The 27,907-nt window shown below is 38.1% G+C and overlaps 1 protein-coding gene across 1 annotated transcript; it reads left to right on the top strand.

The window, feature by feature from the left end:
* The first annotated feature begins 133 nt into the window (after positions 1-133).
* Positions 134-19,242, top strand: LOC103462735 (alpha-protein kinase 3-like). The gene is made up of 15 exons (XM_081605357.1): positions 134-197; positions 661-773; positions 1,025-1,259; positions 3,618-3,739; positions 3,868-3,985; positions 10,003-11,242; positions 12,577-14,479; positions 15,828-15,975; positions 16,064-16,191; positions 16,274-16,309; positions 16,405-16,679; positions 16,898-16,986; positions 17,094-17,311; positions 18,384-18,432; positions 18,551-19,242. Exons 3-15 carry the CDS (start codon positions 1,132-1,134, stop codon positions 18,870-18,872), a joined length of 4,776 nt encoding a protein of 1,591 aa, XP_081461483.1. The 5' UTR covers positions 134-197; positions 661-773; positions 1,025-1,131; the 3' UTR covers positions 18,873-19,242.
* Positions 19,243-27,907: the final 8,665 nt, after the last annotated feature.

Here is a 27,907-nt window from a genome sequence, read left to right as displayed (position 1 = left end):
AAACTCACATAACACTCATAAGTGATATGTATCGTGTGCGTGCGTGCGTGCGTGTGTGCTTGGTTGCAAAAAGATAAGAGCCCTTAGCTTTTTTGGCGGCGGCATCTGTCTATATAAGGCTGTTCTATTCCTGCTGCTTTTCCTCTGGGAACCCAGTGCAATTGTCAACCACTGGACAATGCAAGCTACAAAACATGGTAGGCTCTCTCTATTCTGTTCTATTTTTAAAAGAGGTGAACTTGGAAAGATCACCTAAAACTGTAGAATCTCTGACTTCAATTTAACGTGGGTCAAGTTTTCATTTTAATTGAAAAGCTTCAGTGATTTTTTTTTGCTAACTTTAAAAAGTATTAGCACATAAGGACTAATCACACATCTCCCCTTTTCTCTTAATAAATCATCCACTACCATCAGAACCGAGAAGAAAAAAACACATTTTTTTTCATGCATTTTCAATCCTTTATCCTTTTTCAGGTAATGAAAAATTAGGGCGTTAAAACATTTGGTATATAAAACACATATTTGTGGAAGACCTGATTCTTTTTATTTTGCACTTTCAGTACAAGACTTGCTATTTAATTGATGTCAAATAGCGTTTTTTTTTTTTTTTTGTTGACGAAGGTTTGACCAAGTGTGTTCTGCATTTGTGCCTATTTGCAGGCCGACTATATATAGTCCAGAAGGCTACGCATGCTCGAGTTTGATTGGAAATTGCAGTGCCTTAAGTCAGTGTGGTGGAGTATCTGTCATAGGAAGGAATGACACTCAGAATGGTGAGTTACAAAATAATATATAATTATAAAGTCTTCAGTGACAATAGCAAAAGGAGCAAAGTGTAGAGAAAATATGTATGTTTTACTCCACAGAGCATCCTGTAAAAATGATCAGTTCTTTTAGTAGCAAACAAAATCTGATGTTTTAATGTTGTTTCATGTTACAACTTGGAGCAATCTAGTTTTTTGGTTTGGATAGGATAGTATAGTCAACGTTTTTTATGTTTTTCTTTTCTTTTCTCACTCAAAAGGTTGAGTCGATGTCTTTTGGAAGCTGCAAGGTGAAGAAATAAACTCCAAAACCTATTCTGAAGGGCATTTTCTTTCTGAACAGCATTTATATATATATATATAAGTTATGGGTTCACGGAGGACATCAGCACTTTCCACTTTTGGGAATGGACGGTCCAGCAATGGGAATAATGTCAGCGGGAGAAGCCGGCCCAGTGGCTGCAGCTACCTCTCCAACGTGAGGCCAGAAAACAGGTACAGATTCTTGACAAGCTCTCAGCGATGCATCACTGGTGAACTATTTCTGGTCAGATGAGCTAATGCATCCATAATTCAGGATTTTTCTGAGATGAAGTCAGCACTTTTTATTTCACTCTTTGTTGCCATGGTACCTCACAGTTTAAATAAGCTGCAAATTGAGAATGGGATCTCAGTTATGTACCATGGGCCCAATTTCAAGCATTCGCAGTGGCGTAAGCATTGACAGATTTGCTGGTAGCCCTAGTGGAGTTCTACTTTATTTTTGTCAATAGATAAATAGTGTGTTTCAGAAAAAAGTCCTCTCTTTGGATAAAACACAAACACTTTTGTCACCATTAGGAGCATTATGTTTGCTGTGCTTAAAGACTCAAATAAATATTTATCTCTTTTCCTTGACTAACAACCATTAACATGTTATTTTTAGCTACTTCTAGTCGTATTTATGTTAATGCAAAAGTTTACCAAGATGCATACCTTGGATATTGTCAATATGAGCTGTACATCCACATATCAATAGTGGCCAATATAGAGCACTTAATTTATTTTCAGTAGTTTACATCAAATTGACTGTTTAGTTCTTGCACAGAAAACACAGCTGCATACTTCAATTGCAATATTAAGGTTTGATGTGGCATGTAGCAGTTTGTCTTGGTAATAATCATTTTCTTTAAGGATTTCAGGAAGGTGTGAGGGATTGTATTTTTTACCAAGTGAACAAGAAAATAGTTTTTAGGTTTTTTTTCCCTATGAGGAGTTTGCCTGTTGTGCCTATTAGCGTAGATTGTTACTCAGATTTTCCCACATGGTCTAAAACATCTGCTACATCTGCATCTCAGTGAATCAGGACATCACAACCTGTATCGTTATTTCAATAATTCAATATATATGTTATAGAAATTAAGTAAACACAGATTGAAATATTTCAAGTGTTCATTTCTGGTAACTTTTATGATTAAGCCAAAGTTCAGTTTCTTAGAAAGTGTTATACGGGACTAAAATAATTTTTTATGACAAACAAGGCATGGTGAAAGATAAGGCCACTATGTAATGTAGAGTTTATGAACCTAACTCTTTGTCCATTTGCATGAATTACTGCACCAATGCAGATAGAAAGGTTCAGACCGATTATCTGCGTTTTCAGTCTGGTGTGTCATCTTCATCTTTAAAACACTCTAAACATTTCTGCAGGGTTCAGCTCAGGTCAATTTTCTCCTAGATGACAGCACTGACCTTGGACTTGATAAAAGTCAGTGGGACAACTGTGCAACAAACACAAAAACAAACAACTTTAATTCCTTAGACTCTTTTTATTCATGGTTGACACAGAGAATGTAATAGTTGTGTCCTAGACAGGTCTTTGTTCTGTGGCTCTTGAATCACTGACTCCAGCTCCACGACTTTTCAGTCTCCCACAAATTTTTGAACGCGCTTCCCTCAAAGAAGCAGTTATTCCTGATGTTTATGCACCTTTTCTAATTGTTCTGCTCCTTCAATTTCCCATTTCTATGCTTAAATACGTCACTTTGTGGACAGCTACTTTCCTTACAATTTACTTTTTGTAGCTTCCCCTCTCTGTGGAGGGTGTTAGTGACTGTTGGAAAACTATTAAGTCAGCTGTCTTATATAGACTATACACATATATTCATGTACAAACTAAGAATCCTTCATTGCCTTCATGTAAGATACATTTTTGGGGGTTTCCATTAGCTGTAAGTCATGCTAATTAAAAATCAACAAAAACTTGCATTACTGACATAAACTTTCCAATCATATTCTAATTGATTAAGATGTATTTATTTTTAAGATTAATGGTAATTTGACTGTGGGGGTGAGTTTCTCCCTGAATATTTGCGTATTTTTGTGTCCGACTGGTAAACAGATCAGGGCGACCTCTTGGCTTTTGCAGGTGTGTTTGGCTGGATCCGCCATACTGTAGAGTCAAACAGGTAGAGAAGGAAATATGGAACATAGCTAAATATTGATGGTTCTTTTTTTTTTTTGTTCCCTGCAAAGAGAATATTTTTCTTCCTTCATCTTTTTCTGCAATTACAGACATGTCACAACAATGACATTTGCACTCCCCTTTAGGGATGTTGCAAAAATGTTTTAATCAAGCGTTGTCTCAGAGCTGAACTGGTTTTATTGATGAATTTGATGAAACAATATGAATTAATGAGGTCCTGAGATGACACACTTTGTGTTTTAATTCTAGGTTCGCATTCATCTGATTTGACACTAGTGAGTTTGGACAGCTGTGATTTGGTCTAATTGTCTGGGCATTACTTTTAGTTCCTCTGCCTGAAAACAAACATAGAAACATAATTAGCGAGCAATTTCCCATTTCTTGCACAGGAGCACACTCTGCAGCGTAATGGCACAGTTAGCTGAAGAAATGCCGCCCTCCTTCGTGACTACTTTGAAATCAAGAGCCGTGTCTGAAAGCTGCAATGTAAAGTTCACCTGTGTGGTTACAGGTATACATGGCTTCACACAAAGATACAACATAGCAACAGCACGTTTAGAACACATTGAGCTTAAGGTGACTGAAAATTTGTACATTTTAAATTATGAAATTTAACGTGCTTTTTGTCTCTTTTCTCAGGACACCCTGTCCCTCAAATTACCTGGTATAAGGATGACAAGCAGATGGATAGATACTGCGGGCTGCCTAAATATGAAATATTCCACAATGGACAAAATCATTCCCTGCACATATACAAGTATTTATATCCAAAAACACTGTTAAAGTTATTTAATTAAGATATTATAAAGGTCAGAATTATATAAAGCTTTCACACAAATAAATTATAATTACAAAGCCACTGCTCCCCAGGTTAATAAGGACCACAGTTTTTCTTTCATTTAACAAAAGATGCTGAGGCTAAAAAGGTGAAACTGAATGTCAAGAATAGGAGCTACATAAAAGTGAAATCCAAAGAAAGTGGAAAGAAAAATTAAGCTGAATGAAACTTTACTCAAACTCCATGTAATTCCTTATGCAGGGGCTTAAATAGTTCATTCACATATTTTTTATGTGAATTTTTATATTTGAATATTTTTATTGGATTTCAACAAAGTAGATTACTAACCCAAACATTCATATCCACACATCCGTTACAGAACAGAAAGAAAAAAAAAAAAAAAAAAAAAAAAAAAAAAAAAAAGAGGTTGACTTACTTAACTCCATTCTGGACTGACTGATTGACTGGAAGTCCCTCAATGTGACACAAGAATGGCCGCCACACTTTGTAAAATTTGTCCGCAGAACCCCGCACAACATATCTCTGTTGTTCAACTTTGAGAATTGAAAGCAAGTCCTTAATCCATTGTTTATGGGAAGGAGGTGACTCTTTTTTCCATGATAGAAGTATGAGTCGACGAGCAACCAATGTGGAAAAGGCTACAGCTGAAGCTTGTTGGGTGGACACACAACATGTCTGAGGAACAACCCCAAATATTGCAGAAAGAGGGTTTGGCGGAATATTAATAATCCACGCTTCTGACAGGGTCTTAAAGATAGCTCTCCAGAAGGTCTGCAGTTTTTGGCATTCCCAGAACATATGACCAAGAGTGCCTTTCTCGCTTTTACATCTTGGGCACGCCTCATCCAATCCTGGAAACAACTTTGCGAGTTTACTGTTTGACAAATGAAGTCTGTGAACCACCTTAAATTGTATTAAACCATGTCTGATACATATTGATGAATCATGAATAAGCCTTGTTGCCTGCTGCCACTCCAACTCAGTTATTCTCAATCTCATCTCCAGCTGCCACTGTTCTTTAATTTTGTCTAATGAGGGTGCAGCCGCTGTATGAATTAATGCGTATACCTTCGATGTGGCCCCTCTCTGCTTGGGGTCCACCTCCAGGCACTCGTCAATCCAACTGGAGGCTGGAGTCTGGAGCGTCTGTGAGAAGTGTTTTTTAACAAAACTCCGCAACTGTAGATACCTAAAAAAGTTCGAAGAAGGTAGGCCAAATGATTTCTGCAGCTGTTGAAAGGACACAAGATGCCCGTCTTTGAACAGGTCTCCTACAGTCCTTATCCCTTTATTTGCCCAGGCATGGAAAGCGGAGTCAATTAGAGAAGGAGGAAACAAAGCATTCATTGATATGGGAGCTGCTAGGAGACCTTGTTTTTGTTTGAAATGGATCCTAAGCTGTTCCCAGATCCTAATTACCCCCAGAGTAACTGGGTTAATTGTAATTAGTCGTTTATCTAGTGGCAGTGGTGAGCAAACAACTGAGGCCAACGAACCAGATTTACAAGAGTTTTGTTCCATCAGCAACCAAATGGGCACCGCTTCATTTTCTGCAGGCTTAAACCAGAAACAAAGTTTAGAGACATTAGCAGCCCAATAAAAGTGCATATAATTAGGCAAGGCCAGTCCCCCCTCCTCTCGCCGCCTCTCTAAAAACTCTTTTCTGATACGAGGAATCCTTTTATTCCAAATGTACATTGAGGTTATCTTGTCTAGCTTTTTAAAAAATGATTTAGGAATGAATATTGGAATTGCCTGAAAAAGGAATAACAATTTAGGCATTATAACCATTTTAACTGAATTTATCCTTCCTGCCAAAGACAGAGGGAGAGATGACCAGCGTTCCATATCCTGCTTAAACTGATTGAAGGCAGTAACAAAGTTATGCTTGAATAGATCTTTATAATTTCTGGTTATGTTCACTCCTAAATACGTAAATTTGTCAGGACTCACTGTAAGCGGAAGAGAGTTTAGGGGCATCTTGTTGGCTTTATCATTGACAGGAAAAATAAGGCATTTTGATCTATTAATCAAGTATCCCGATATCCTCCCAAATTCCTCAATGCATTTTATGGCTTTAGGCATGGATTTGCATGGGTCAGCCAGAAAGAGAAGGAGGTCATCAGCATATAATGACACAGTATGGATTTGTCCTGCTCTACTTATTCCCATCACCCCTGGATCGTTCCTGAGTGTAACAGCTAGAGGTTCTATAGCTATATTAAATAGCAGGGGGGATAAGGGGCATCCCTGTCTTGTCCCACGAGAAAGAGGAAAATAACCTGACACGATACTATTTGTCTGAACTGCAGCCAGTGGAGATCTATAAATAAGTTCTATCCATGAACGGAAACACGGCCCAAACCCAAAATGTTCAAGAGCCTTCACCAAATAACTATGTTCAATTCTATCAAATGCTTTTTGAGCATCCAATGACATGATGACCTCTGGCACAATATCTCTGCCTGGCAAATACATTATATTGAACAAACGACGAGGATTACTATAAAGTTGTCTGCCCTTCATGAACCCAGTTTGGTCCTGGTGAATAATCTTGTCGAGCACTTTCTCCAATCTGTCTGCCAGAATCCTAGTGAGTATTTTATAGTCACCACAGAGTAGGCTTATAGGACGGTAAGATTCGCATATGAGTGGATCTTTATCTTTTTTGAGCAATACGAATATATTGGCCTGTGTCATTGTAGGTGGAAGAGCCTTCTTTCTAAATGCTTCTGTGTAGACGTTACATAGGTGGGGCAAAAGCTTAGCAGAGAAGCATCTGTAAAACTCAATCGGGAAGCCATCAGGGCCTGGAGACTTTCCCGTTCTCATTTTCCGAATTGCCTGGTCAATTTCTACCAGTTGTATGTCCCCTTCAATAGTGGCCCTGTCTGACTCTTGCAACGTAGGCGACCTCAAATGCTTGAAAAAGTTATGTATCATGTTTGAATCTGAACTGTCCGAAGAGTATAATTTTTATAAAATGACACAAACTGCATATTGATCTTCTTTTGGTCCATGATTATTTCCCCTCCCTCATCTTTGAGAGCTGAAATGAATCTTGCTGCAGTCTTTTGTTTTAGCTGATGACTTAACATCCTACCTGCTCTTTCACCATGCTCAAAGTGTTGTTGATTCAGATTTAGCTGCATTTCTATCGCTTTTTCATTCATAATGAGATCAAATTCTGCTTGAAGGAGCGCTCTCTCTTCCCAGTGGATGTCTGAAGCTGCGGATGATTGACACTGGTCAATAGTTTTAAGCCTGTCACTAATTTCCGACATGCGTTGGAACTTATTTTTTTTGTCGTTTGCGCTGTAGGATATAATTTGCCCTCTAATGTATGCCTTAAATGTTTCCCACAGTGTTCCATAACTAATGTCCGGAGAGCTGTTGGTCTCAAAAAATACATCTATGTGAGTGTTAATGTAATCCACAAATTTTTGTTCTGTCAATAATCTGGCATTAAACCTCCAGTTTTTTCGAGGTGTTGTGTAGCCAGTGAAATGCATTTTCATTATAACAGGGCTGTGGTCTGAAATGACTATGGCTCCATAATCAACTGAAGCCACCATATGCATGAGTTTAAGGTCCAATAAGAAGTAGTCGATTCTTGAATAGGACTTGTGTGGGGGGAGAAAAATGAAAACTTTTTCAAGGTTGGATTTTTAACTCTCCAAGGATCAGCTACGCCGTACGTCTGCATGAATGAGTTGATGCAATGAGCTGCTTTGTTGCTCAATTGGCCAGTCCTCTGTATGGGATTTGATCTATCAATAGAAGAGTCCAAAACACAATTAAAGTCCCCGCCTATGATTACATTGTGCGAGTCCAAACATGGGAGAAGCGAAAACATGTTTTTAAAGAATTGCATATCGTCCCAATTTGGAGCATAAATATTAGCAAGAACAACAGGAGTATTGAATAGATTACCTTGTACAATAATGAAGCGACCATCCCTATCTCTGATGACGGAAGTTTCTTCAAAAGAAATATCCCTGTGCATAAGGATGGCTACCCCACGGCCTCTAGCATTAAAGTTAGAGTGATATACCTGGGTGAAACCTCCTTTTTTGAGCCTGTTATGTTCTTTGTTTAACAGATGCGTCTCTTGCAAATATGCTATCTTGGTCTTCAACTTATTTAGATGTATAAATACTTTGTTTCTTTTAATTATATTATTGAGACCCCTCACATTCCAACTGACCCATGCTACTCCTGGTTCAAACCTATTGCAAACACTCATATCTCTTTGAATTAATAAAGTTGTAAAGCCATCTTGTATATTTGTCAAATCCCGGTTCAGCATCACACGCAACAAAAGCAGCCAACCATGTAAAACAGAGAAAATACACTGAATATAATAATGGATGTGTGGAATTAAACAAACCAAAAAACATAATCAAAATCCATAAACTCCATAACTCTTGGAACACATAAACTGACGTACTCATGACCCCCCTCAAACAGATCCAAATTAAAACATTAAATCTCAGGAACGGGTAGGGGGGAAGGGAGCTCCATGTGAGCTTCCCACAGAATCCCGGTATTTACAGTTTCTACACCCAAAAGTGTATCCGCTTACCATGACAGCCTGGGCCCGACTGGATCCCCATTGATTGAAAAAAAAAGAACAAAACCCTTCAACTGTGTAGCGGTCATGCTCGTCCGGCCAGGACAATACTCATTTCCCCTGAGAGAGCTTTGTGGATATGAACTCTTTTGCTTTTAAAGGGTCTTTGAAGCGATGCTCTTCACCCTCCGGGGTGGTGATCCTGAGCGTAGCCGGAAAAAGAAGGCCATACCGGACACGCTCAAGACCCCGCAGGAGAGACCTGACCTCGTTAAAAGCTGCACGTTGTTTACTGACAGCCATGGTATAATCGGGGAGAACCAAAATCTTGTCGCCGTCCTTGGTGGTAAATTGTTTACCCCCTGCTGCTTTCCTCCAAATAGCCTCCTTCTCGTTGAAGTAGTGGCATTTGATCACGATGGCTCGTGGAGGCGCATTTCCGCCGACTGGTTTACTGCGCAGAGTACGGTGTGCCCGGTCCAGGAGTGGAGTCGAAGCAAGCTGTAACGTCTCCTTCAGAAGTTCAGCCACAAAGCCTGACATAAGCTTCCCATCTTCGCGCCCCTCTCTTACACCCACGATACGCAGGTTGCAACGACGGGATCTGGCCTCCAGGTCCTCGCAGCGAGTTTTCAGGGTTGCTAGCTCTTGTTTCATGGCCGATATATCTACCTCCATAGCATGGATCGAATCCGAGTGGGCCGCAGCAGCAGTCTCAAGTTCCGCAACGCGGCCCATGGTGTCATCTATTTTGGATTCTATCTTTCCCAGTGCACTTTGTAATTCTTGAAGTTTATCCGTGTGTACCTTTGCCGTAGTTGTTAGCGTGGCCATCAGCTCACCGCGCAGTCCACCAATAGCAGTCAGCACTTCATCATGGCCGCTAGCATTAGCTTCCTGAGTTTCGACTTGGGGGTTACGCTGTTTGGGCATTTTGCTGGTGTATGCCTGCCTTTTTGCTCCCTTAAGTAGTAATGATCTTAGTCTAAGGCAAGACCAGCGCTGAAATTGTGTTTTTTTGTGCCAAAATTGAGGGTCCAGTCGGAGCTCAGTTCAACGTGTCCTCACATGGCTCTGCTCAAACCGGAAGTCCTTTTATGTGAATTTTTGCGTTATTATTGGTAATAATAGCAGAAGAAATATCACTATGAGCTAGTTTAACATGTAAATTAATTTTTTAGACATGTTGAAGCAAACTGTTAGCGCCCGTCAACAGTTTCACGCCATTTGATGCATTCAGTGGTCTTTTATTTTGAAGATAATTTACACATATCCTCAGGACTTCTAGTTCTCTTAGTATATTGCAGTCCAAAGTTAATTCTGCCTCTTAAATAAGACTTATGTGTCTGCTTTTGACGTTGATAATAATCTTCTTGTTCATGTGATCTTAATAAATCCACAGTTGCACTATGGATGACGCAGCTATTTACCAGGCCTCTGCCATCAATAGTAAAGGAATTGTTTCCTGCTCGGGGGTCCTCGAGGTTGGCGAAATGAACGAGTTCAAGATCCACCAGCGGTACTTTGCCAAGCTCAAACAAAAGGTTGAAAACAAATGCAGGGAAACACAGGGAAAAGAAAACCTGGAGCCCCTGCGAACCATCAGCCCAGACCGAACCCAGAGGAAACGCCGCTCAACAATGGAGCCCTTTGTCAGCACGCCGAGCCCCATCGAGGACGGAGGCAGTGAAGAGATCCATCAGGCAGAAGGTCTGGAGACTGAATGTATGTTGCAGAAGGGCACTGTTGAGGAGGTCTATAAAAATTCAAACGCTGACGTAAAGGAAGCCGTGTGTGCCAAGACAACTGGACACATAAACAATGACCCTGGCAATAAGAGTAGAACATACATGTATGATCCTGATCATAAGGTTTTTACCTCTCAACAACCAAAGTCTCCTTTTGTCATGAAGAAGATAAAAATTTCCGACAGTGCAACACCTGTAAAACCAGAAAGTTTTGGTGGAGGGAAGATGATGGAAGACGATACTTCTTCTACAGCGCCAGTCTGCACAAAGACTGTACGAGCTAGCAGAAATTCAGAAGAAGTCATGGAAGTAGAAAGCAGTGTCAGTTCATCTCTTATAAATACTAACTCAAAAAACATAAAAGGAGCACGTGGAATATTAGCGAAAGAGGAGGGATTGTTCATTAATAACCCGTCAAAGGAGGAAAACATGTTTAATAAAAGGAAAGTGCCTTCACAACGAGAAATTGCTCCTGCATCAGAGTTCTCTGTTCCTGCATCTCCAAACCCTACGGTGTCAGAAGAAGAAGTCAAGAAAATAGCCAAGCACACAAATGAAGGAAGTTACAAAGAAACAGAAAAATGTTTGGAGAAACAGAAACAGGTTCCTCACATTGTGCCTTCACAAAACAAGTCAAGCAATAAATCAAGACTGCTAAGCATTGCTAAGGAGGACACTGATAAAACCGGACATGTTGGAACACTGGACACCGACGTAAAGTCAAACACATCACTGGATGGTTCTGGTTTTAGAGAGCCGGTGGACACACCATGTGACACAGGGGCTGTTTCGCTTCAGTGCCCGCGAGAACGGGCTGAGAGTCTGCTGCCCGAGAAAGAGACGAGCCCCTGCCAAAAACAGGAGTCTGCGTCTCAACCAGCAGTGCCAAGTGAGGTGAGTTAACATTTTTCGCATGAGGTCATAGCGGCTTTATGCCGGCAGCACAGACCCCATAAGCAACACAAGCATCCTGGTGATATTAATAGCTTTTACAAGCATGCCCTGTTCTGGGTAACGAGCTTGAAATGACGCACATGCTGACAGCCGGAGCAGTTGTGTTGATGCAAGACATGGTCAGATGTTTGGCTTTGTGCTCTTATTCTGATAGAAGTTTTAGTTTCTGTAACCTGTAAATAGACTGCAGATGCAAATTAGCTTATGCTATAATCTGGTAGAGCTCATGAAATGGTGACATTTATGTTTGAGTTGTATCCCTTTCTAAATATTATTATTATTATTATTATTATTAATATACACATGCTGGCAAAAAATTGCATAATCCCAACATTCATACTAAAGGACCAGTGAAGAATACCAAAAAATGTTCTAAATATTAAATCTATAGTATATGTCTGTACTAAATTTGTCAAAAATATTATTAAAGTATAATTTTGTTTTAGATTTAATTATAATATTTTTAAGCTACAGACATGGAACATAACACAATGAGTCTTATAAGACTTTGTATATTAAAATTAGGTTTTTATTGTCTTCAGTAAGATTCAAGCTAGATGTTTTCCCTTAAATGTAGCCAAATATACATGTTTGGTTTTTCTTTTCCAAAGGAAAATGATAAATGTAAATAAAATGAACAAAGCACAAAGGTTGTCGTTAACTGAGAAGAATGAATGTCTACAGTACACCGCTTATGCAATCGCCTCAACCTCATCTGCATAGTGTGAGCTGAGACAAAGCACCACACGGCAAGAAAGCTACTTAAAATAATTCACATTCTTTTATGGCCACCTTACATTTAAAATAGCAACCTTCCTTTTGAATATGCCTCTAGATGTCAGTTTAGTTAGGAGTGGAAAGATAAATGCAAAGGGTAAAAATTTTGACGTCAGTTCAGAGTTTGCATCTTGGACTTAAGTGGATTTAATCCTTTCATGATACACTGAGACAAGGAGAAGTCTTTAAAAAGGGGAAAATACTAGATAGAAAACAAAATATGTTGTTACTTTTAAACACTGAATTATTTTATTGCAATGCTCTATTTATACTTACACTGGCTGAATCCGTATGTTAAAGGTAAATGTACCGACCTGAATTGGTTTACAATTTAGACCAATGTAGCACTTTGTACATCATAATATTTTCCTTCAAATTCTTTTCCTTCTACGTTGTGGATTGCTGTGTGGCTGTTTTTAAGTTTGCATGTGTTTATTTATGTCAAGCAAAGCCAGGGATAAAGGAATAAGTATTTACAGCTTGTACTATATCCCAAGGTTACAAAGGCCGCCGCAGACATGAACTGGAATGATGCACCTGTCAGCCTTAAGCTACCACTCAACCAGCACAACATATACTCAGAGCTGCCACAAAAGACAGATGACATCCTGACCTCTCCTCTGTCCAGTAGTCCTCAAACAATCACTGATGAAACACCACAGGCTACGTCGGATGATTCCAGGAAACCAAATGGAAGCTGTTCAGCCATTTTTACTCGCTTACAGAAGTCTGCACATGAAATCCCTAGTTGTAGTGAGAGCATCCCGCAGTGTAATGTTGCTGTCACCCAGCAAAGCCAAGTGGATACAGCTATAAAAACCTTTGACAGGACAGAAATACAAGAAGAGAAGTTAAAGGTTGGTGACGTGGGTAAGTTCAAAGTTCAGACTGTCAAGAGGACCCGAAGTGAGAAAATACTGGAAGTGGAGACGAGTCGTCTACACGAAAAAGCTAACTCACAAAAGACCAAAGATGTAGGGAAAAAAGACTCTGGAGAAAAATCTGCACAATCTCCTATCGTTGATGCTAAGAAGAGTCAGTCCACACACTGTGAGGATTTGAAGGAAGGTCGACTTGAGACTGCTACCCGAAAACAACTTCCTGAAAACACAAATGCACCTAAAGACACAATGACATTCACAAAAATACCCAAAACTGAATCCAAAGTTATTTCTATTGCTGAACTTTTAAGATCTCAAATGAAGGCTCTCGAGTTGACACAAGACAATCCAGCCTCCAACATGTCTGTCCCCTGCAAGTTAACAAAAGATCCTTTGATAAAGGATAAAGAAGTATGTCAGCAAGTGAGAGATGAATCCAAAAAAAGTAAACCGGAGGTGAATACTATCAAGACTAAAAATGAAACTGAGACAAGCACTGACAGAGTACCTGAAACGAACCTAAAGGAAACACTCATGACGGTCTATCAGCAGCTAAATGAAAAGGAACAGGAACAAGTTCTGACTTCAAATGAAACTTCAACAACTGTTCAAACTTTATACACCCCTGTTGTGGTCCCTTCTACCTTTTTCAAGGAAACTAACACAGCAACAGATATAAACACGATCCATGGAAGAGTAGTTAAAACTAATGAAGATGTTATGGACACCAGTCAGGAAACTGTGGTTCCGTTAAAAGATTATTCTATTATTTCTTGGTCTGAGAGTAAAAATGTAAACAGCAGTCCCCTTTCTTTACCTTCAGAGAATGGATTTATTAAGGAAATTCAGTCAATTTCAAATCCGCCAGAAACGAGTCTTCAGAAATCTGGTTCTCTAATTACAGCAGCACATACGGAGAATAACATTCAAAAAGAACAGGGTACAGTTGTGGAGCACACTAGAGGAGGAACTAATTCTTTTCAGACCTTGCAAGCATATCATCAGTCTGAACATGAATTTATTTTAACGAGGCAAGTAAAGGATATTCTTCCTACAGAGCAGGAGAGCGTAGTGGTTAAAGAAGGTATGAGACCTGACCCGTTTAACATTTTAACTCCAGAGTTCACACCACTGTTGGAGAAGATTGATTTTATTTCACCAATTCCCTCTGCTACTCCACAAGAGCTAGCCTCTGGGGCACGTCGCAAAATCCCAACATCGAATGCAAAAACAGAGGAGGCTCAAGAGTCAACATCACCCACTAATAGCCAAACTCAGAAAAGAGAGACGCCTGGTCAGAGCAGCAAGCTCTCAGCAAGCTCTGTGTCTCCAAGCCTGTCACGACGGTCGCCGTTACTGCACCCCGCAGAAGAGCAAACATCTGTGGAAGAAAGGCAATCTCCACTTTTGACCGGAAGGAAAATGGCTTCTGAAACTCAAATACTAACCCAACTGCGTACCGAGAAGATCCTCACCGAGGGCAAACCTGCAGAGAAGGACAAGCATAACCCATTCAAAGGTAAAGTGGAAAATGAAATGACCTAATCTCTTTAAATGCTTCTATAGTTGCTCTTACAGAAAAGGGGATGCCATCAAAGGTAGTTTTGTAATATAGATAGATCTGCTAGAGAAGTAAACTCACATTTTTTGCTGTTGGGGGAAAAAATATTGCACTAACAGGATGCAGATAATGGTGCATGAAGAGAGTGCCACTTTTGATCCTAAGCTAGCAGCAGCAACCACAGTCATTACAGATGTTGTTACATCCCAGTGAACTGGCCAATTAGAGATTTAATCTCCCTCTGCAAATCAGTTTGTTCAATTTAAAAACTGAAATGATTTCGCTAAATTTGTCCACACAAAACAATATCCAGATTACAGTCTTTTGTTAGCAAAAAAGCAAAACTAAAAACACATTTTAATCTATTGAAATCACTGCCAGCCCTATACAACACACAAAACCGCCTCATAACAAATCATCTTTTAACTACATGACGTTTGTGTAATTGAGTGAGGATTGTTATAATGTTTTGTATTCTATTGGCTTTTAATGATGGTACATCATTGTCAGCTTACTACTTTTGCACAAAATCATTTGAAATCTAGAGTCATTGGATCCTATGCAGGCAATAGAGACTCAGGTCCATTTTGCGTTCAGTTGTCATCTTAATCAGCATGTTTTACGTTAAAAGAAAAATCAATATCTCAGTGTTTTTTTCTCTAACTAAATTAATTCTTGTCTATTTTTTACGGATCACAGTTTTCACACATTTTGTCACGAGATTGTATTGCTATAGTCCAAAATGTTTTTTCACACATCATTGGCAGAAAGGCTGTAAAATGGCTGTGGATATTCTCTCTCTCTTTTTTTTTTAGCTCTTTTCCATTGTTTATAAACAGATAAACCATCATGGGCTGTCATCGTTAGGATATGTGCATGCCTACAATGTTTTAATATCTCACAGATGCTTGTTACATTAATCATGCAAACATTAACTTGGAGCTTTACATGCTTTAAAGAAGTTGCAACACAGTATTCATGGTAGTGCAGAGCTTAACAATAATCCATGAACTCACTGCTGTCTCCTGCATGGAGTTTGTATACTATTAACATGGATCTAGGGAGTTTTTCAGTGTGCTCAAGTTTCATCACTGTTCAGAAACAAGGATGAAACTGTAACTGGTATCTAAAGGATTTTGGGTGTTTCTGTGTTTGCTGACAATTGATCCCATCTCTCGCCTATAGACTGCTATGAGCAAAATTTAATATGACTTCATCTTTGCAAAAACAAAGTTTGCATGTTGCAAACATGCCCAACTGAGGGGGGGGGGTTTCACTGTGTGCTCTGTGTCATGGTTCTCTCCAGCTCCTCAGGTTATCCGTAAGATCAGGGCTGAAGTCTTTGCAGATGGCTCAGGACACTTGAAACTGTGGTGCCAGTTCTTCAATGTTCTTAGCGACTCAATCGTCAAGTGGTACAAAGATGAGGAGGAGATTGCACAGGTTAAAAAAATGTAAGTTCATCACAGTATGTTTTTTTAATTATTATTTTGTTTCCAATAGTTTAGAAACATTGTAAAATGTTTGTTGTGTGTTTTCCAGTGCAGGGGATGAGACCCAGGTCAACCTGGCCATTGTTCAGGCGTCGTGTAAAGACTCAGGAGTTTACGGATGCTCAATAACCAATGAATATGGTTCTGATACCACAGACTTTCTACTTAGCGCTGATAGTATGTATACTATCAAAAGTAATATTTCTATGATAGTTGTATTATTTGCTACAAGACATGTTTAATCTGCCTTGTTTTTCAGTATTGGCCGGAATGTCTCTGCGTGAGGACCTTGGTGGTAAGATCAGATTTAGGTAGCTTGTTTAAAATATTTATTTCTCTGTTATTCATTTATTTTTTTCAACAAACCTCTGTTTATGACTGTTTATACAGTTGGGGAGGAAATTGAAATGACCCCCCTCATATTCAACAAGGGACTGGCGGATTCAGGCATCTGGGGCAACAAATTCTTTGGACGTATAATAATGACGGAGTCACAAATTGGAGCTAGCTGTTCCAGTAAAATCTGGAGAGCTAAAGTCATTTACGGTCTTGAGCCTGTTTTTGAGTCTGGTAACACATGCATAATTAAAACACGCAGCCCTATCACCTATGCAGGCAAGGAGGAAAGCTCGCTCATAGAAAGGAACCAGCACATCATGAAACAGGTACCTGAAAAAGTGGAATTTTGCTTATTATTCTTACCACCCTAGATTCAAAAACGTCACACAGTATAGCGGGAGTTTTAACATTAAAGGAAGCCGGGTGTCATGTCTGCCACCCACACAGGATTACTGTGGTACTAATCTACTTAATCTTAAAGAAAAAATTATACAGAAGGTTTTGCTAATCTTTTACTGGCTGTGATAATATGTTTTCTATGCAGGAGTGCAGAAATCAGAACTTGGCACGGGAATACTGCAAAATCTTCAGTGCGGAGGCGAGGGTCATAGAAAACTTTGGACCCCCTCTGGAGTGAGCAACATCAATTTTTAGTCTTGATAATAAACCGTCAGATACTTTAAAAACGTTCCCAAAAGTTATTCCCACTCTGACCTTATTTATCCTCACTTCCTACACAGGATAAGTCCAGTGTACTTGATGTACAGACCAGCAAACCCAGTCCCCTATGCCACAGTGGAAACTGATCTGCTTGGAGTCTATAAGAAATACTCTGTCCTGGATGATACGGGGAGAATAAACGTCAAGACCGGTTCTGCAGTAGAGCAGAAGTGCTGTGCATTGCAACACTGGATTTTTCAGTGGACTTCTGGCAATTTGCTTCTCACTCGCCTGGAAGGTGAGCTGACACCCAACGTCAGTGGTGCCTTGTGGAGTTTTACATAAAGTCACTGGCCACTTTGTTAGGTATATCTTCCTGGTACTGGGTTTGGACCCCGTTTTACCTTCATTATTTGTAAATATATTCAGCAAGGCACCTTTATTAAAAATGGATTCTAGATATTATTGACATCATAGCATCATGCATTTACTGCAGATTTATTGACAGCACATTAATTGGATTGAGGTCTGATGACGATGAAGGTTATTGTTGTACGGTAGCTCATTCTTTTATTCAAAAATTCTGTGACTTTGTGCATATCCTACATGAAATAACCAGCAGGAAATGGATACACTGTGATCATAGAGTGAGGGCCCGAATCCTCTGGATTGATACAACAGCAGATCCATGTTTATTCATGCTAAATTTTGACCCCACCATCTAAATGTTGCAGCTGAAATTGAGTGATCAGATTTGAATGTTTTCCCAATCTGGTATGATCCAATTTTGTGAGCTTGTGTGTGGTCTTGGATTTCTATTCATAGCAGATAGTAAACGCATGTGGTGTGCTCTGCTGCAGCAGCAGTCCATCTGTCTCAGGGTTGTTGTGTGTGATTATATTTTGCATCCCTTCGTTACAACAATTGTGTTTTTTGTGTTTTTTTTGCAATGTTTTTCTTTCTATCAGTTTGAATCAGTCATATTGAGCCACACAGTTACTGCTCACTGGATATTTTTCTTCTGTTTCAGACCACTCTCAGTAAAATTTTGCCATTTCAAACAAAAGTCATGCATGCACAAATTTCTACTTCTATTATGCATCACAAACCATATCAGAATTCTTGCTAAAGTGTTAAATACAATCGTAAAGCAAAAACTTTAAGAGAAAATTTTCAAATTTGATTTTAGTAATGCTTTTATCCACTCACTGCAGAGACATGTGCCCAGTGTTTTAATCAAGTGTATTATGTTTCACATTTTCCAGTATCATGTTGTGTAGCAATAATTTCCTGAGCACATCTGTCACATCTAAACATGCTAACCAAACAGCAGAAAAAAAATCAAGCTTCTGTTTGGTTTCATTTTGCAGGTGTTGACACCAAGATCACCAATGTCGGCGTTTCAGTCAAATCAACAGGGTAAATATACGTGTGTAATGTTTTCGCAAATTGTGCTCCTTGAACCTTGTTTTTACAGGTAATTTGCAATTGCACAAATCGTCACTGCAGCCTTTCTGTGTTCTGTGTTATGCTGCAGGCACCAGGGTTTATGCGTTGAAGGAAATCCCAAGGTTTTTGATCAGTTTGTCCTGCAGCACAAGTGCAACTACTTCTGCGGCCTGCTTGGGCTGAGGTCTTTGAAGGTCATGGACTCTTTAAGCACCCCAACAAAGCCAAAAGGCTCCAAGAGCCCCTTACTGCAGCGCAAAAAGGCTGTGCCCTCTTCCAGCCCTCAAACCAGCAGAAAAGCTGCTGTTAGCCCCAGGATGCCCAGGAAGGCTGAACCTGAAGGCAACAAGAGTTCTACGACTCAAAAAGATTCTGAAGCTCCCAAGGTGGTGAAAGCAGTGCAGTCCTGACAGAGCAGTATCTTCCCAGAGATCTTACAACTAGTACCACTTCAGAAGTCCCCACAAGTAAGTTAGAATAGTTGTAATAATTATATGTAATAATATTTAATTTTACCATATACCATTCCTTGCCCTATGATACTTGCTGTGGAGAATATTTGTTATATGCTGCCTTTTATATTTTTAATTCAGCTATTTAATAAGAAGTGTAGTCCTTTATGAATTTGTTGTTTTGTTAGTTAAACATCAGATTGTAGAAGCCTAACTCAGGTCAGTATCTTTACTACAAAAGTGTAAAAGTAATCAAACTGAAGCTGTGTTACATGTTATACGTTCATGACTGTTACTGACAGCTTAAGAAGTAAATATATATATATGTATGTATGTATGTATGTATGTATGTATGTATGTACAGCCTATAAAGCATTAGAAAACACATGAAGCAGACCTGGAGTCAACCATTTTTTTCTTATAAAAATTTAAGCTTATTCAGCTTTAGATGTTTTACAAAAGCAGCCGACGTGATTATTGGATTTTATTTTGCAACCTGAGATATTTTCTTGCTACTCTACTTTGCACTTTGTATTTTTAAGAACTGACTCTTGAATGTAACACACTATGCAATAAAATATCTGATGAAATCCATTTGCTTAGAGATTGTAAAAAAAAAAAACACTACATATACATTTCTACATTTTGATGTCTTCTGTTATAATTTTATGAATTTCTTTATAAATTAGCAGTACACAGAGTTAGTTGTGAATAGTTTGCAACAGAAATTTATCAGAGTATTCAAGTCATGCTGAGTTCTGGTGAACTCAGTTCAGTCATTGTCAGCATCAGTTTATCATTAAGTTTAAGAAGCTCATTTAGTGAATGCACAGGTTGGAAATAAATGCAAAACTGCTCAGCTAATCTTGACTGCATTGTTTGATAAGTAGGATAAAATTGAAATCCATGTGAGTGACTTTGAATCGGTCTTAATGATGCGATTGATTTGACTCTTTAAATAAGGCCTTGAGACAAGATTTATTTTGATTTGGTTCAACATAAATAAGCTCAGTTGTATTCGTTTGAATTCATTTTTCATATTTTAGATAGGTAATCTTTGTGACGGGCTGCACAGTGGCGCAGTTGGGAGAGCTGTTGCCTTGCAGCAAGAAGGTTCTGGGTTTGATTCCCAGGCCCGGTCTTTCTGCATGGAGTTTGCATGTTCTCCCTGTGCATGTGTGGGTTTTCTCCGGGTACTCCGGTTTCCTCCCACAGTCCAAAAACATGACTGTCAGGTTAATTGGTCTGTCTAAATTGTCCCTAGGTGTGAGTGTGTGTGTGTGCATGGTTGTTTGTCTCTGTGTTGCCCTGCAACAGACTGGCGACCTGTCCAGGGTGACCCTGCCTCTCACCCGGAACATTAGCTGGAGATAGGCACCAGCACCTCCTGACCCCACTAAGGGACAAGGGTGTAAAGAAAATGGATGGATGGATGGATGGATGGATGGATGGATGGATGGATGGATGGATGGATGGATGGATGGATGGATGGATGGATGGATGGATGGATGGATGGATGGATGGATGGATGGATGGATGGATGGATGGATGGATGGATGGATGGATGGATGGATGGATGGATGGATGGATGGATAATCTTTGTCACCGTAATAATTTTCCTTAATTGCGCCATAGTTCTTGGTGTGGAAGGACATCTACTAAAACAGGAACAGATTGTCATAGGAAAGTCACTGTTGATAAGATAGTCACCACTCAAATGTACTCCGTACAATCACCAAGTAAACCTGGCAGGTAAGGACACATTAGAAAAAAGAGAATATATTTTTCACAATTGAAAAATTGTTTTATGTGATTTTTTTTCTGATTTTAACAGGTACAGTTAATTTGGAGAAGTTTGTCTCTCTTGCTAATTCTCATTAAAACTGTTGCGGCAGCATTTTGGCTTTGTGAGAAGTTATTTCGCAGAGGTGGCCAAGATTTTTTGCATTCCAAGAAACAAAAACTATCTCACACATACATATCTGACATTGGTTCTCACTCTTGATCAGAAATAGCCCAGCAGTAAAAACATGTCCAATGTAACACCTTACTGGAGGAAAGTCTTTTTTTTGTTATATGGTAAACATGGTCATTTAATTTGGTTAATACTTTCCCCAACTATTTCATCTAAGTGTTTCTAAAGTCCACTAAAACTGTGGAATAATTTACAGCTATTTACCTCAGTCATCTTTGACATTTCTCTTCCAAACAGCTCACAAATAAAGGACGCAGATGCACATCTACTGTCACTAAACAATACAAGACAGAAATTTACATTTACCAATTTCAATGTGAAAACAACGTTCATTTCTGTGATTTGAGCAAATAAAGGATTAGTGGAATAAAGCAGCTTTATAGGTTTTAGTAACACAAAGGGCCAAATCAAATTCCTTCACAAATATTAGAGAATGAATTGTCTTGCATGTACAATGTATTTGCAGGGTGACATGAACTTTATCATGTTAATTATATGTGATTTTCAGTCATTAGTGAGTCATCGCTTATGTAAGTGGTGGCCACACACACACGAACACACACACACTGACACTGGTGCTGGAAAGTAAAATTTATGCAAAGATGGGCTTGTAGTGTCATGCCAGCAGATCGGTGGATTTCTACACATGAGGGAAATCATATCATTTAGGTGTGAAGTTACCAGTGCTCTATATTTAATGTTATAGCAACACCTCTTCTCATATTACCATGTTTTTGGTAATATGGAAAACATCCTAATACAAAAATAGTCGTCAGCTTGTTTTATATTCAGCCTGGCGAGAAACTGAGTGAGCTCCAGAATATGCGTTTCACCAAATGAAGCGACATGAAATTTTTCTTCGCAGCTTTAACTTGTCTGTATTAGTAAAATGCACCGAAGATTTACAAGGCCAACGTTAAAACTAATAAAGCCTTAGAAATAAGATGAAAAGTCTAGTTTTTCCCTGATACTTATTTATTCATGTGAATCCCATTGAGACATGCTTTCACTTTTAAGCGACTCACTCTACTTGTATGAAGCTGAAGCTTTGTTACTTTACTTCATTTAAATTCAAAACTGTTTAATACCATTCTTGTTCAGATTTCAGACCTACAACAATTTTACTAGCATGACCTATATTTAATTTACTTAATTACTAAAGTAGTTAAGGTTCTAACTTAAGTTTAGTTTGTTTGTTTGTTTGTTTACATGCTAAAGCTCAGGCTTTTATAAGTAAAATACAACAGACTCGTCCTTTACCTTCATTTGGTAAATTTAACCATATCAGCAGCTAAGTGAAAACACAAAATACTGAAAATGAAATAAGGATTTTACAGTAAAGTCATATACAAAACATAAGAAAAAACTGTGCAGAACTTTAACTCACTTTCACAGCATTTAATTAGGTTTATTAACGGTTGGTGTAACCAGTTGTTGAACTCTTTAAATAAACAGTTTGTCACCACAAATGAGCTGATAGTAGATCATATAATGGGTGTCTCGATGGTAATTCCCAAACAAACGATAGCACAGCAGCTTCAAGGCTAGCCTTTTCTTATTTTGAGATATTTTTATTTTGAGATTTTTTATTTCAAACTTGAGATGATTAAATTGAAATACCTGTTTAGGGCACTAAAGAAAATGTTTTGAGGTGTGGCAACAGCACGATCACATCCTGATTTGAACTGTCCTGACACAACAATCCTGCCACCTACTGTTGGGTCAGTGACTCTGCTGTTGATGAGACAAGACAAGTAAAGTGGACCCTTAAAAGCGAAGTTCCATGAGATGTGATTAATTCCTCACGCCGAGGCTCAGAGTTCGTCTCGGAAATAAACTGAGAGGAACGTTTTTAAATTTTCACAGCGTGAGGAGCAACATCACAAATGAAATACCTTATTCTAGATGTTTCCTGCAAGACATAAAAAGCCAAGATTATGAGGAAAGCAGAGAAATTACTGGGAAAAGATGCACCGTCACAGCTCCTCATGAGTAACGACGGCTAAATAGATTAAAGAGATCCAACAGGGCGATCTCAGCATTAATGCTCACGATGAGACGAGGAAAATGAAAGAATTGTTAGTCCTCAATGGCAGGAATCTGACAAGCACATCCAGACCAAATTAATTCTTATTACATTCAACAAGACTAATAATAATGTTGAGTTTGCGGGATTATCTTGTACTCAGCATGCAAGTTATTATCACATTAAACACATTCTACTGGATTCCAACTCAGATTCTGTCCCAATGTGACGCAGCATGTATAACTATGCTCAGAAGGTTTCTTGTAGATGTCGCCATGGATGGTAAAAGCACTTAAAGGAGAGGATGATTGGTCTGTTTTAACAGTAAATTGTCATTTTCACTATCAAAAACCAAAAAATCTGTAAAATCCAAATATATCAAGTAGGAAAAGCATAAAAACAGAAACATATGAAAGGCTAGCGGTGATTCTGACCTCTTGTTGTTGTGACTAAGTGACCTTAATTACAATCAGCAGGCCAGTGCGGTTGTGACCATTTAGGGAGATTATATGAAAAGGATTACGGGTTCCTAAATGCCACAGACTAGCTGGCATTTGAAAAGAAAAATTATCTCCACTGTTCCAAAAGTCGCAGGCTGCCACTGGTCTCGGGCCATCGCTAGTTGACCGTCAGTGCCATATTAGTGTGCCGTATCATGGAAAGCTTTTGCTGACTAGGAAATAATGACTTTCTGATACAGATCTTCATCATTTTTTTCCTGCCACAGCAGAATATAAAGGCTCGATCTGAATACGATCTGTACGCTGTGTTTTCATGAGGAAAAAGGTGATGATGCCACGCTGAATCAACGGTGGTAAGCAATATACTGCAACAATTAAAGAAGCTAGTTCCTTGGTTTGACAGCAGCCACTCCATGGAGGGCATGTCTTATTGTGAATGCATGAGATACAACGTCACAACCTTTTTATTAGGAGTTTTTTTTTTTTTTTAAACATTATCCTGAATAAGTGATAAAAGGCTTCTATTTGTTTTATGTTTTGCTGTTTTACTTTTGAAATAGGTAGACATATTCAATAATTAGAATGTTATTGAAAGTCCATTTCACTAACTCAATTCACTAAGTGAAACACATACAGAGACTATGTCAAGCCTTTATTTCTAAGATATTTTCCCCGTACAACTAATAAAAGCACAACATTTAATTTCTTACAAGATTGGAATATTACATCAGACTGAATCCAAAAAACAGTTTGATTATAGAAATATAGGACAGATTGAAATACGCTTAGTATCTGTGTTCTGTTTGTTTTTCAATGGCTATTTTTTGGTCTGACAGAACACATTCTACATTCTTCAATGTGACTATTTGATGCAAAACCTGATAAAAACACAGCAGTTAATCCAAAGAGAGACTCAGTTTTACATTGCTTGAAAAATCAACGTTTCATATTAAATTATATACTCCTCAGCAGAACTCATGCTGCTGATTTCTTTAAGCGAGCTTGTGAAATAGTTCTGCATGTCTCAAATGACATTTGAAAGCTCTTCCTTGCAGTAAGGCTCCATCTTGTTCTTATCCCTGTCAAAATGATTGCACACCCGGGACCAATGATTGTGCTGCTGTGTTTTCACGTGTTTGGGATTATTGTCATACAATAAAAGAAAGCTGTTACTAATCAAAATCTGATTGGGTTTTTGTATATTTTTCCAACATCCAGAATACAATCTTTACAGATTTCAACAAAGGAAGAACCACCGTCACGCATTTTGACAGCTTTAGATGCTCACCCTTTTAAGACACTGTGTGAACTAGCACTGTTTTAAATCCTACTGCTATATAATTCAATAAGTAAGCTATTCTCATATCTTTCACCATAAATTAAACATCATTCTGGTGGTATATTATATATTTTCACGTGGATAAATTCGTGACTCTTTTTGACATTTGCAGTCAAAAAGAGTCACTTCTTTCACTCTACAAGTCTAAGACTTGATATTGAACCTGTTAAGAACATCTTACATAAAACAGTGAGTGAGGTTGTTTCATAGAGATCGGTGTGGGAGACTTCCTAAGCTTCAAAAAATGATGAGTAAAAAGATAAGCACACTCACACTCAACCAAAGACAGGTTAATGACTAACTCAGCCTCGCGGTGTAAGTAAACTTAGCAGCTGCTGCTTTTTCCGACTCTCTGGTTTCCACACAGTTAGCACTCATTGCATCAAACTTAGAAGTTTAGTTGCAAGACTGCATGTTCATAGTTTCCAATAGAAACTAGAAAGAAAAAATAACAGAACAAAAACCTAAATCAGATTTCTGTCATCTAAAATGCTGCTGTAAATTTGAATTGTAAAACAATTCAAATTTATACAAGGGATGATTAATTGTATTATGTTTAAAGTTGCAAACATTAGGTAACGAAGAGTACATAACTTTTGGATTACGTTTTAAAATAATTACAAGGTAATTTTTATTATGTCATTCATGTCTGTACAGATATAAAAGAAAACATGTTTAATTAAAAATGAATGAAGCCAAAGAAGCAAAATCAGTATATCTTGCAACAACAAAGCCCTTTGAAAGGAACAGGTCATGGAAAAGCTTTTCTAAAACTCTAATAAATGCTTCAGACAAACATGACGTTTGTGTTACTAATCATCAGCAATAAAGTAAACAGCAGTTGATATTTTACTGAGTTGTGGTAATCAATCATGGTTTCACTTACTCTGTCCCACAGGCTTCCTCTCTAGAATATTGGATCTAATCTGCCATAAAGTGAGGAGGTAATAAATGACACCCAATGTTTCTTGTGTGGTTTTACAGTGTTGGATAAGAAAGGTGTCAATAAGGCTTATAGTGGAAATTAATGTCACATGTGTTACTCTACTTATTTGGAGAGTAAACTTTACATCCATTTGAAAGTGACTATTAATATGTCAAAAATTATTAATTTACACAGTGCTTGTTGGATTTACGACATTCATTTTAAATTATTCTAAGAATCACTTGAACTGGGTTTTAATTGCATACAGGAAGGAATAAGTGGTCAACAATGAGCAAATCTGGGGCAATATGATAGTTACATAATTTGTTTCAGAAAGTCAACTCTAAAGCCAAAGCATTTTTTGGTGAGTTTGAATTGTTAGCTGTTTTTTGTTTGTTTGTTTGTTTGTTTGTTTCACTTTACTTTCTAGCTAAGTTAAACTCATCACGAAATGAAAAAGGGTCTGATTAGAATGACTCGAGTCAGAAAACCACTTGTATGAGCCAAGCTTCCCTAACTGAAATCTTATACAAATTACTAAATAAAAGGTGGCTTAACAAAAATGGCTATTTGTATCATACTATAGCAGAAGAGGAAAATAATCTTACATTTTTTTTTTAAGAGCTTTATAAATAAAGGTGGTAAGACAAGGTAAATAGAAAATAAAACAGACAGAAATATTCAGTCTTTGCTTTGCCAGACTGTGGTACAGTGTATTGTAGAGGATTCACCTTTCACTTTGTGTCATATTAAGGACATTTAGCTCATTAAACAGTCAGGTCTTGCTCACCGTGCCACAGGACGGTCACGCGCTTGCGGATGCAGAAAACTGAACACTATAATGTGCTGCATTAAGTCATTAGAGGTTACCAGAATGAAAAAGCAGCACTCTCCTTAAGTGGAAAATATTGCACCATAAAACATCAAATAAAATTCCCTGCTCATGCTGCAGCCCTTTGTCTTTGCTTCTTTGTACAAAACACACAGAGGGATGAGGACCATGTCAGTGTTTGCTTTCAATAAAACAGTAATTTGGTGGAATCAGAGGAAAAGCTAACAACACATTTGGTTTCCAGAGCGGCATGTCTGCCTTGCTGGCTCACCATCAAACACAAATCGCTATGGGCAAAAAGGACAGCTAACTTTTTTTCTTGTTGTCTGAAATAAAAGCAAGCTTTGCATATTTTAGGTTTGTTAAGATTACCAAAAATATTTCTTTTTACTAAATGTAAAAATAGCAAAAAAAATGTATATATATATATATATGTTTTTAAGTTTTTTTTGCAAAAGTCCAAGTAAGAAAAAAACAACAATAAATTAACATGCTACAAGGTTTGCTGCAGTTGTGCCACACTATAAATTTGAGATGTTGGAGTAAACAAGTGATATGTTTAGAGTTTTCAAATTAACTAACCTGACCTTTGATTTTATTACTGATCTTTGTGCTTTGCTTTTTAGTCTACATGATTCGGCTTCTTTAGTTCACGGACCTCTGAGACCATCATAGGTCAGCTGATGCAGATATTAACTTAAACACACAGGTGAAATCTTTATTTCTAATTCGGTGTCTATTTTTATCATTTGGTTTCATTGGATTTTTTAAGCTATCACAGTAAAAGTTTCTGGTTACATTTGAGCCTGTTTTATTTGTCATTTTGTTTTAAACTATTTATTATTTACTTTACAATCATATACATTGTGTGGTGTTAGTCTTGCATAGAAAATCCTGCAAATGCCATGGAGGTTTGGGATTGTAATGCAAGAAAATCAACAGGTATGACCATTTTTGCAAAGTACAGTAAATGGAGAGACGAAGGAAATGATGTACCCTCAACTTCTACAGCTCTCAAAAGTTAGGTCATACTTCAAGCATAATGCACAGAAGCAGCTTACTAACACAATATTTAAGATACATTTTATTTATCTATTTATTTTATTAGATGTATTATTAAATATTTATTTAGCCAGATAAAAACCTATTGAAATCAAGATACCTTTCACAAGGATAACCTGTCAAGAAAGGCAACAGGACACGTCATATACAAGACAAAATAGACACCAGTAACAAAAATAAGTAGTAGATATTACAGCAACAATTTAAGGTTTAAAAACAGTAACAACTTGATTTTTTTTAAACGATACTGTTGAAAGGATTTGCGTTGTTTTAAAAAAAAATGGAATACAGAGCGTTCTGTAAAACAAGTTTTCTCAGTTTCAGTTCAGACTGCAGAAATACTAAACGCTTTCACTCCCTTTTCTGTTCGCAC

This window comes from Poecilia reticulata, chromosome 3, assembly GCF_904066995.2.
Source record: "Poecilia reticulata chromosome 3, P_reticulata-male-v2, whole genome shotgun sequence".
Taxonomy (NCBI): Eukaryota; Metazoa; Chordata; class Actinopteri; order Cyprinodontiformes; family Poeciliidae; genus Poecilia; species Poecilia reticulata.
Note: the sequence above shows the minus strand (reverse complement) of the source record. Positions and strands in the feature narration are given on the sequence as shown.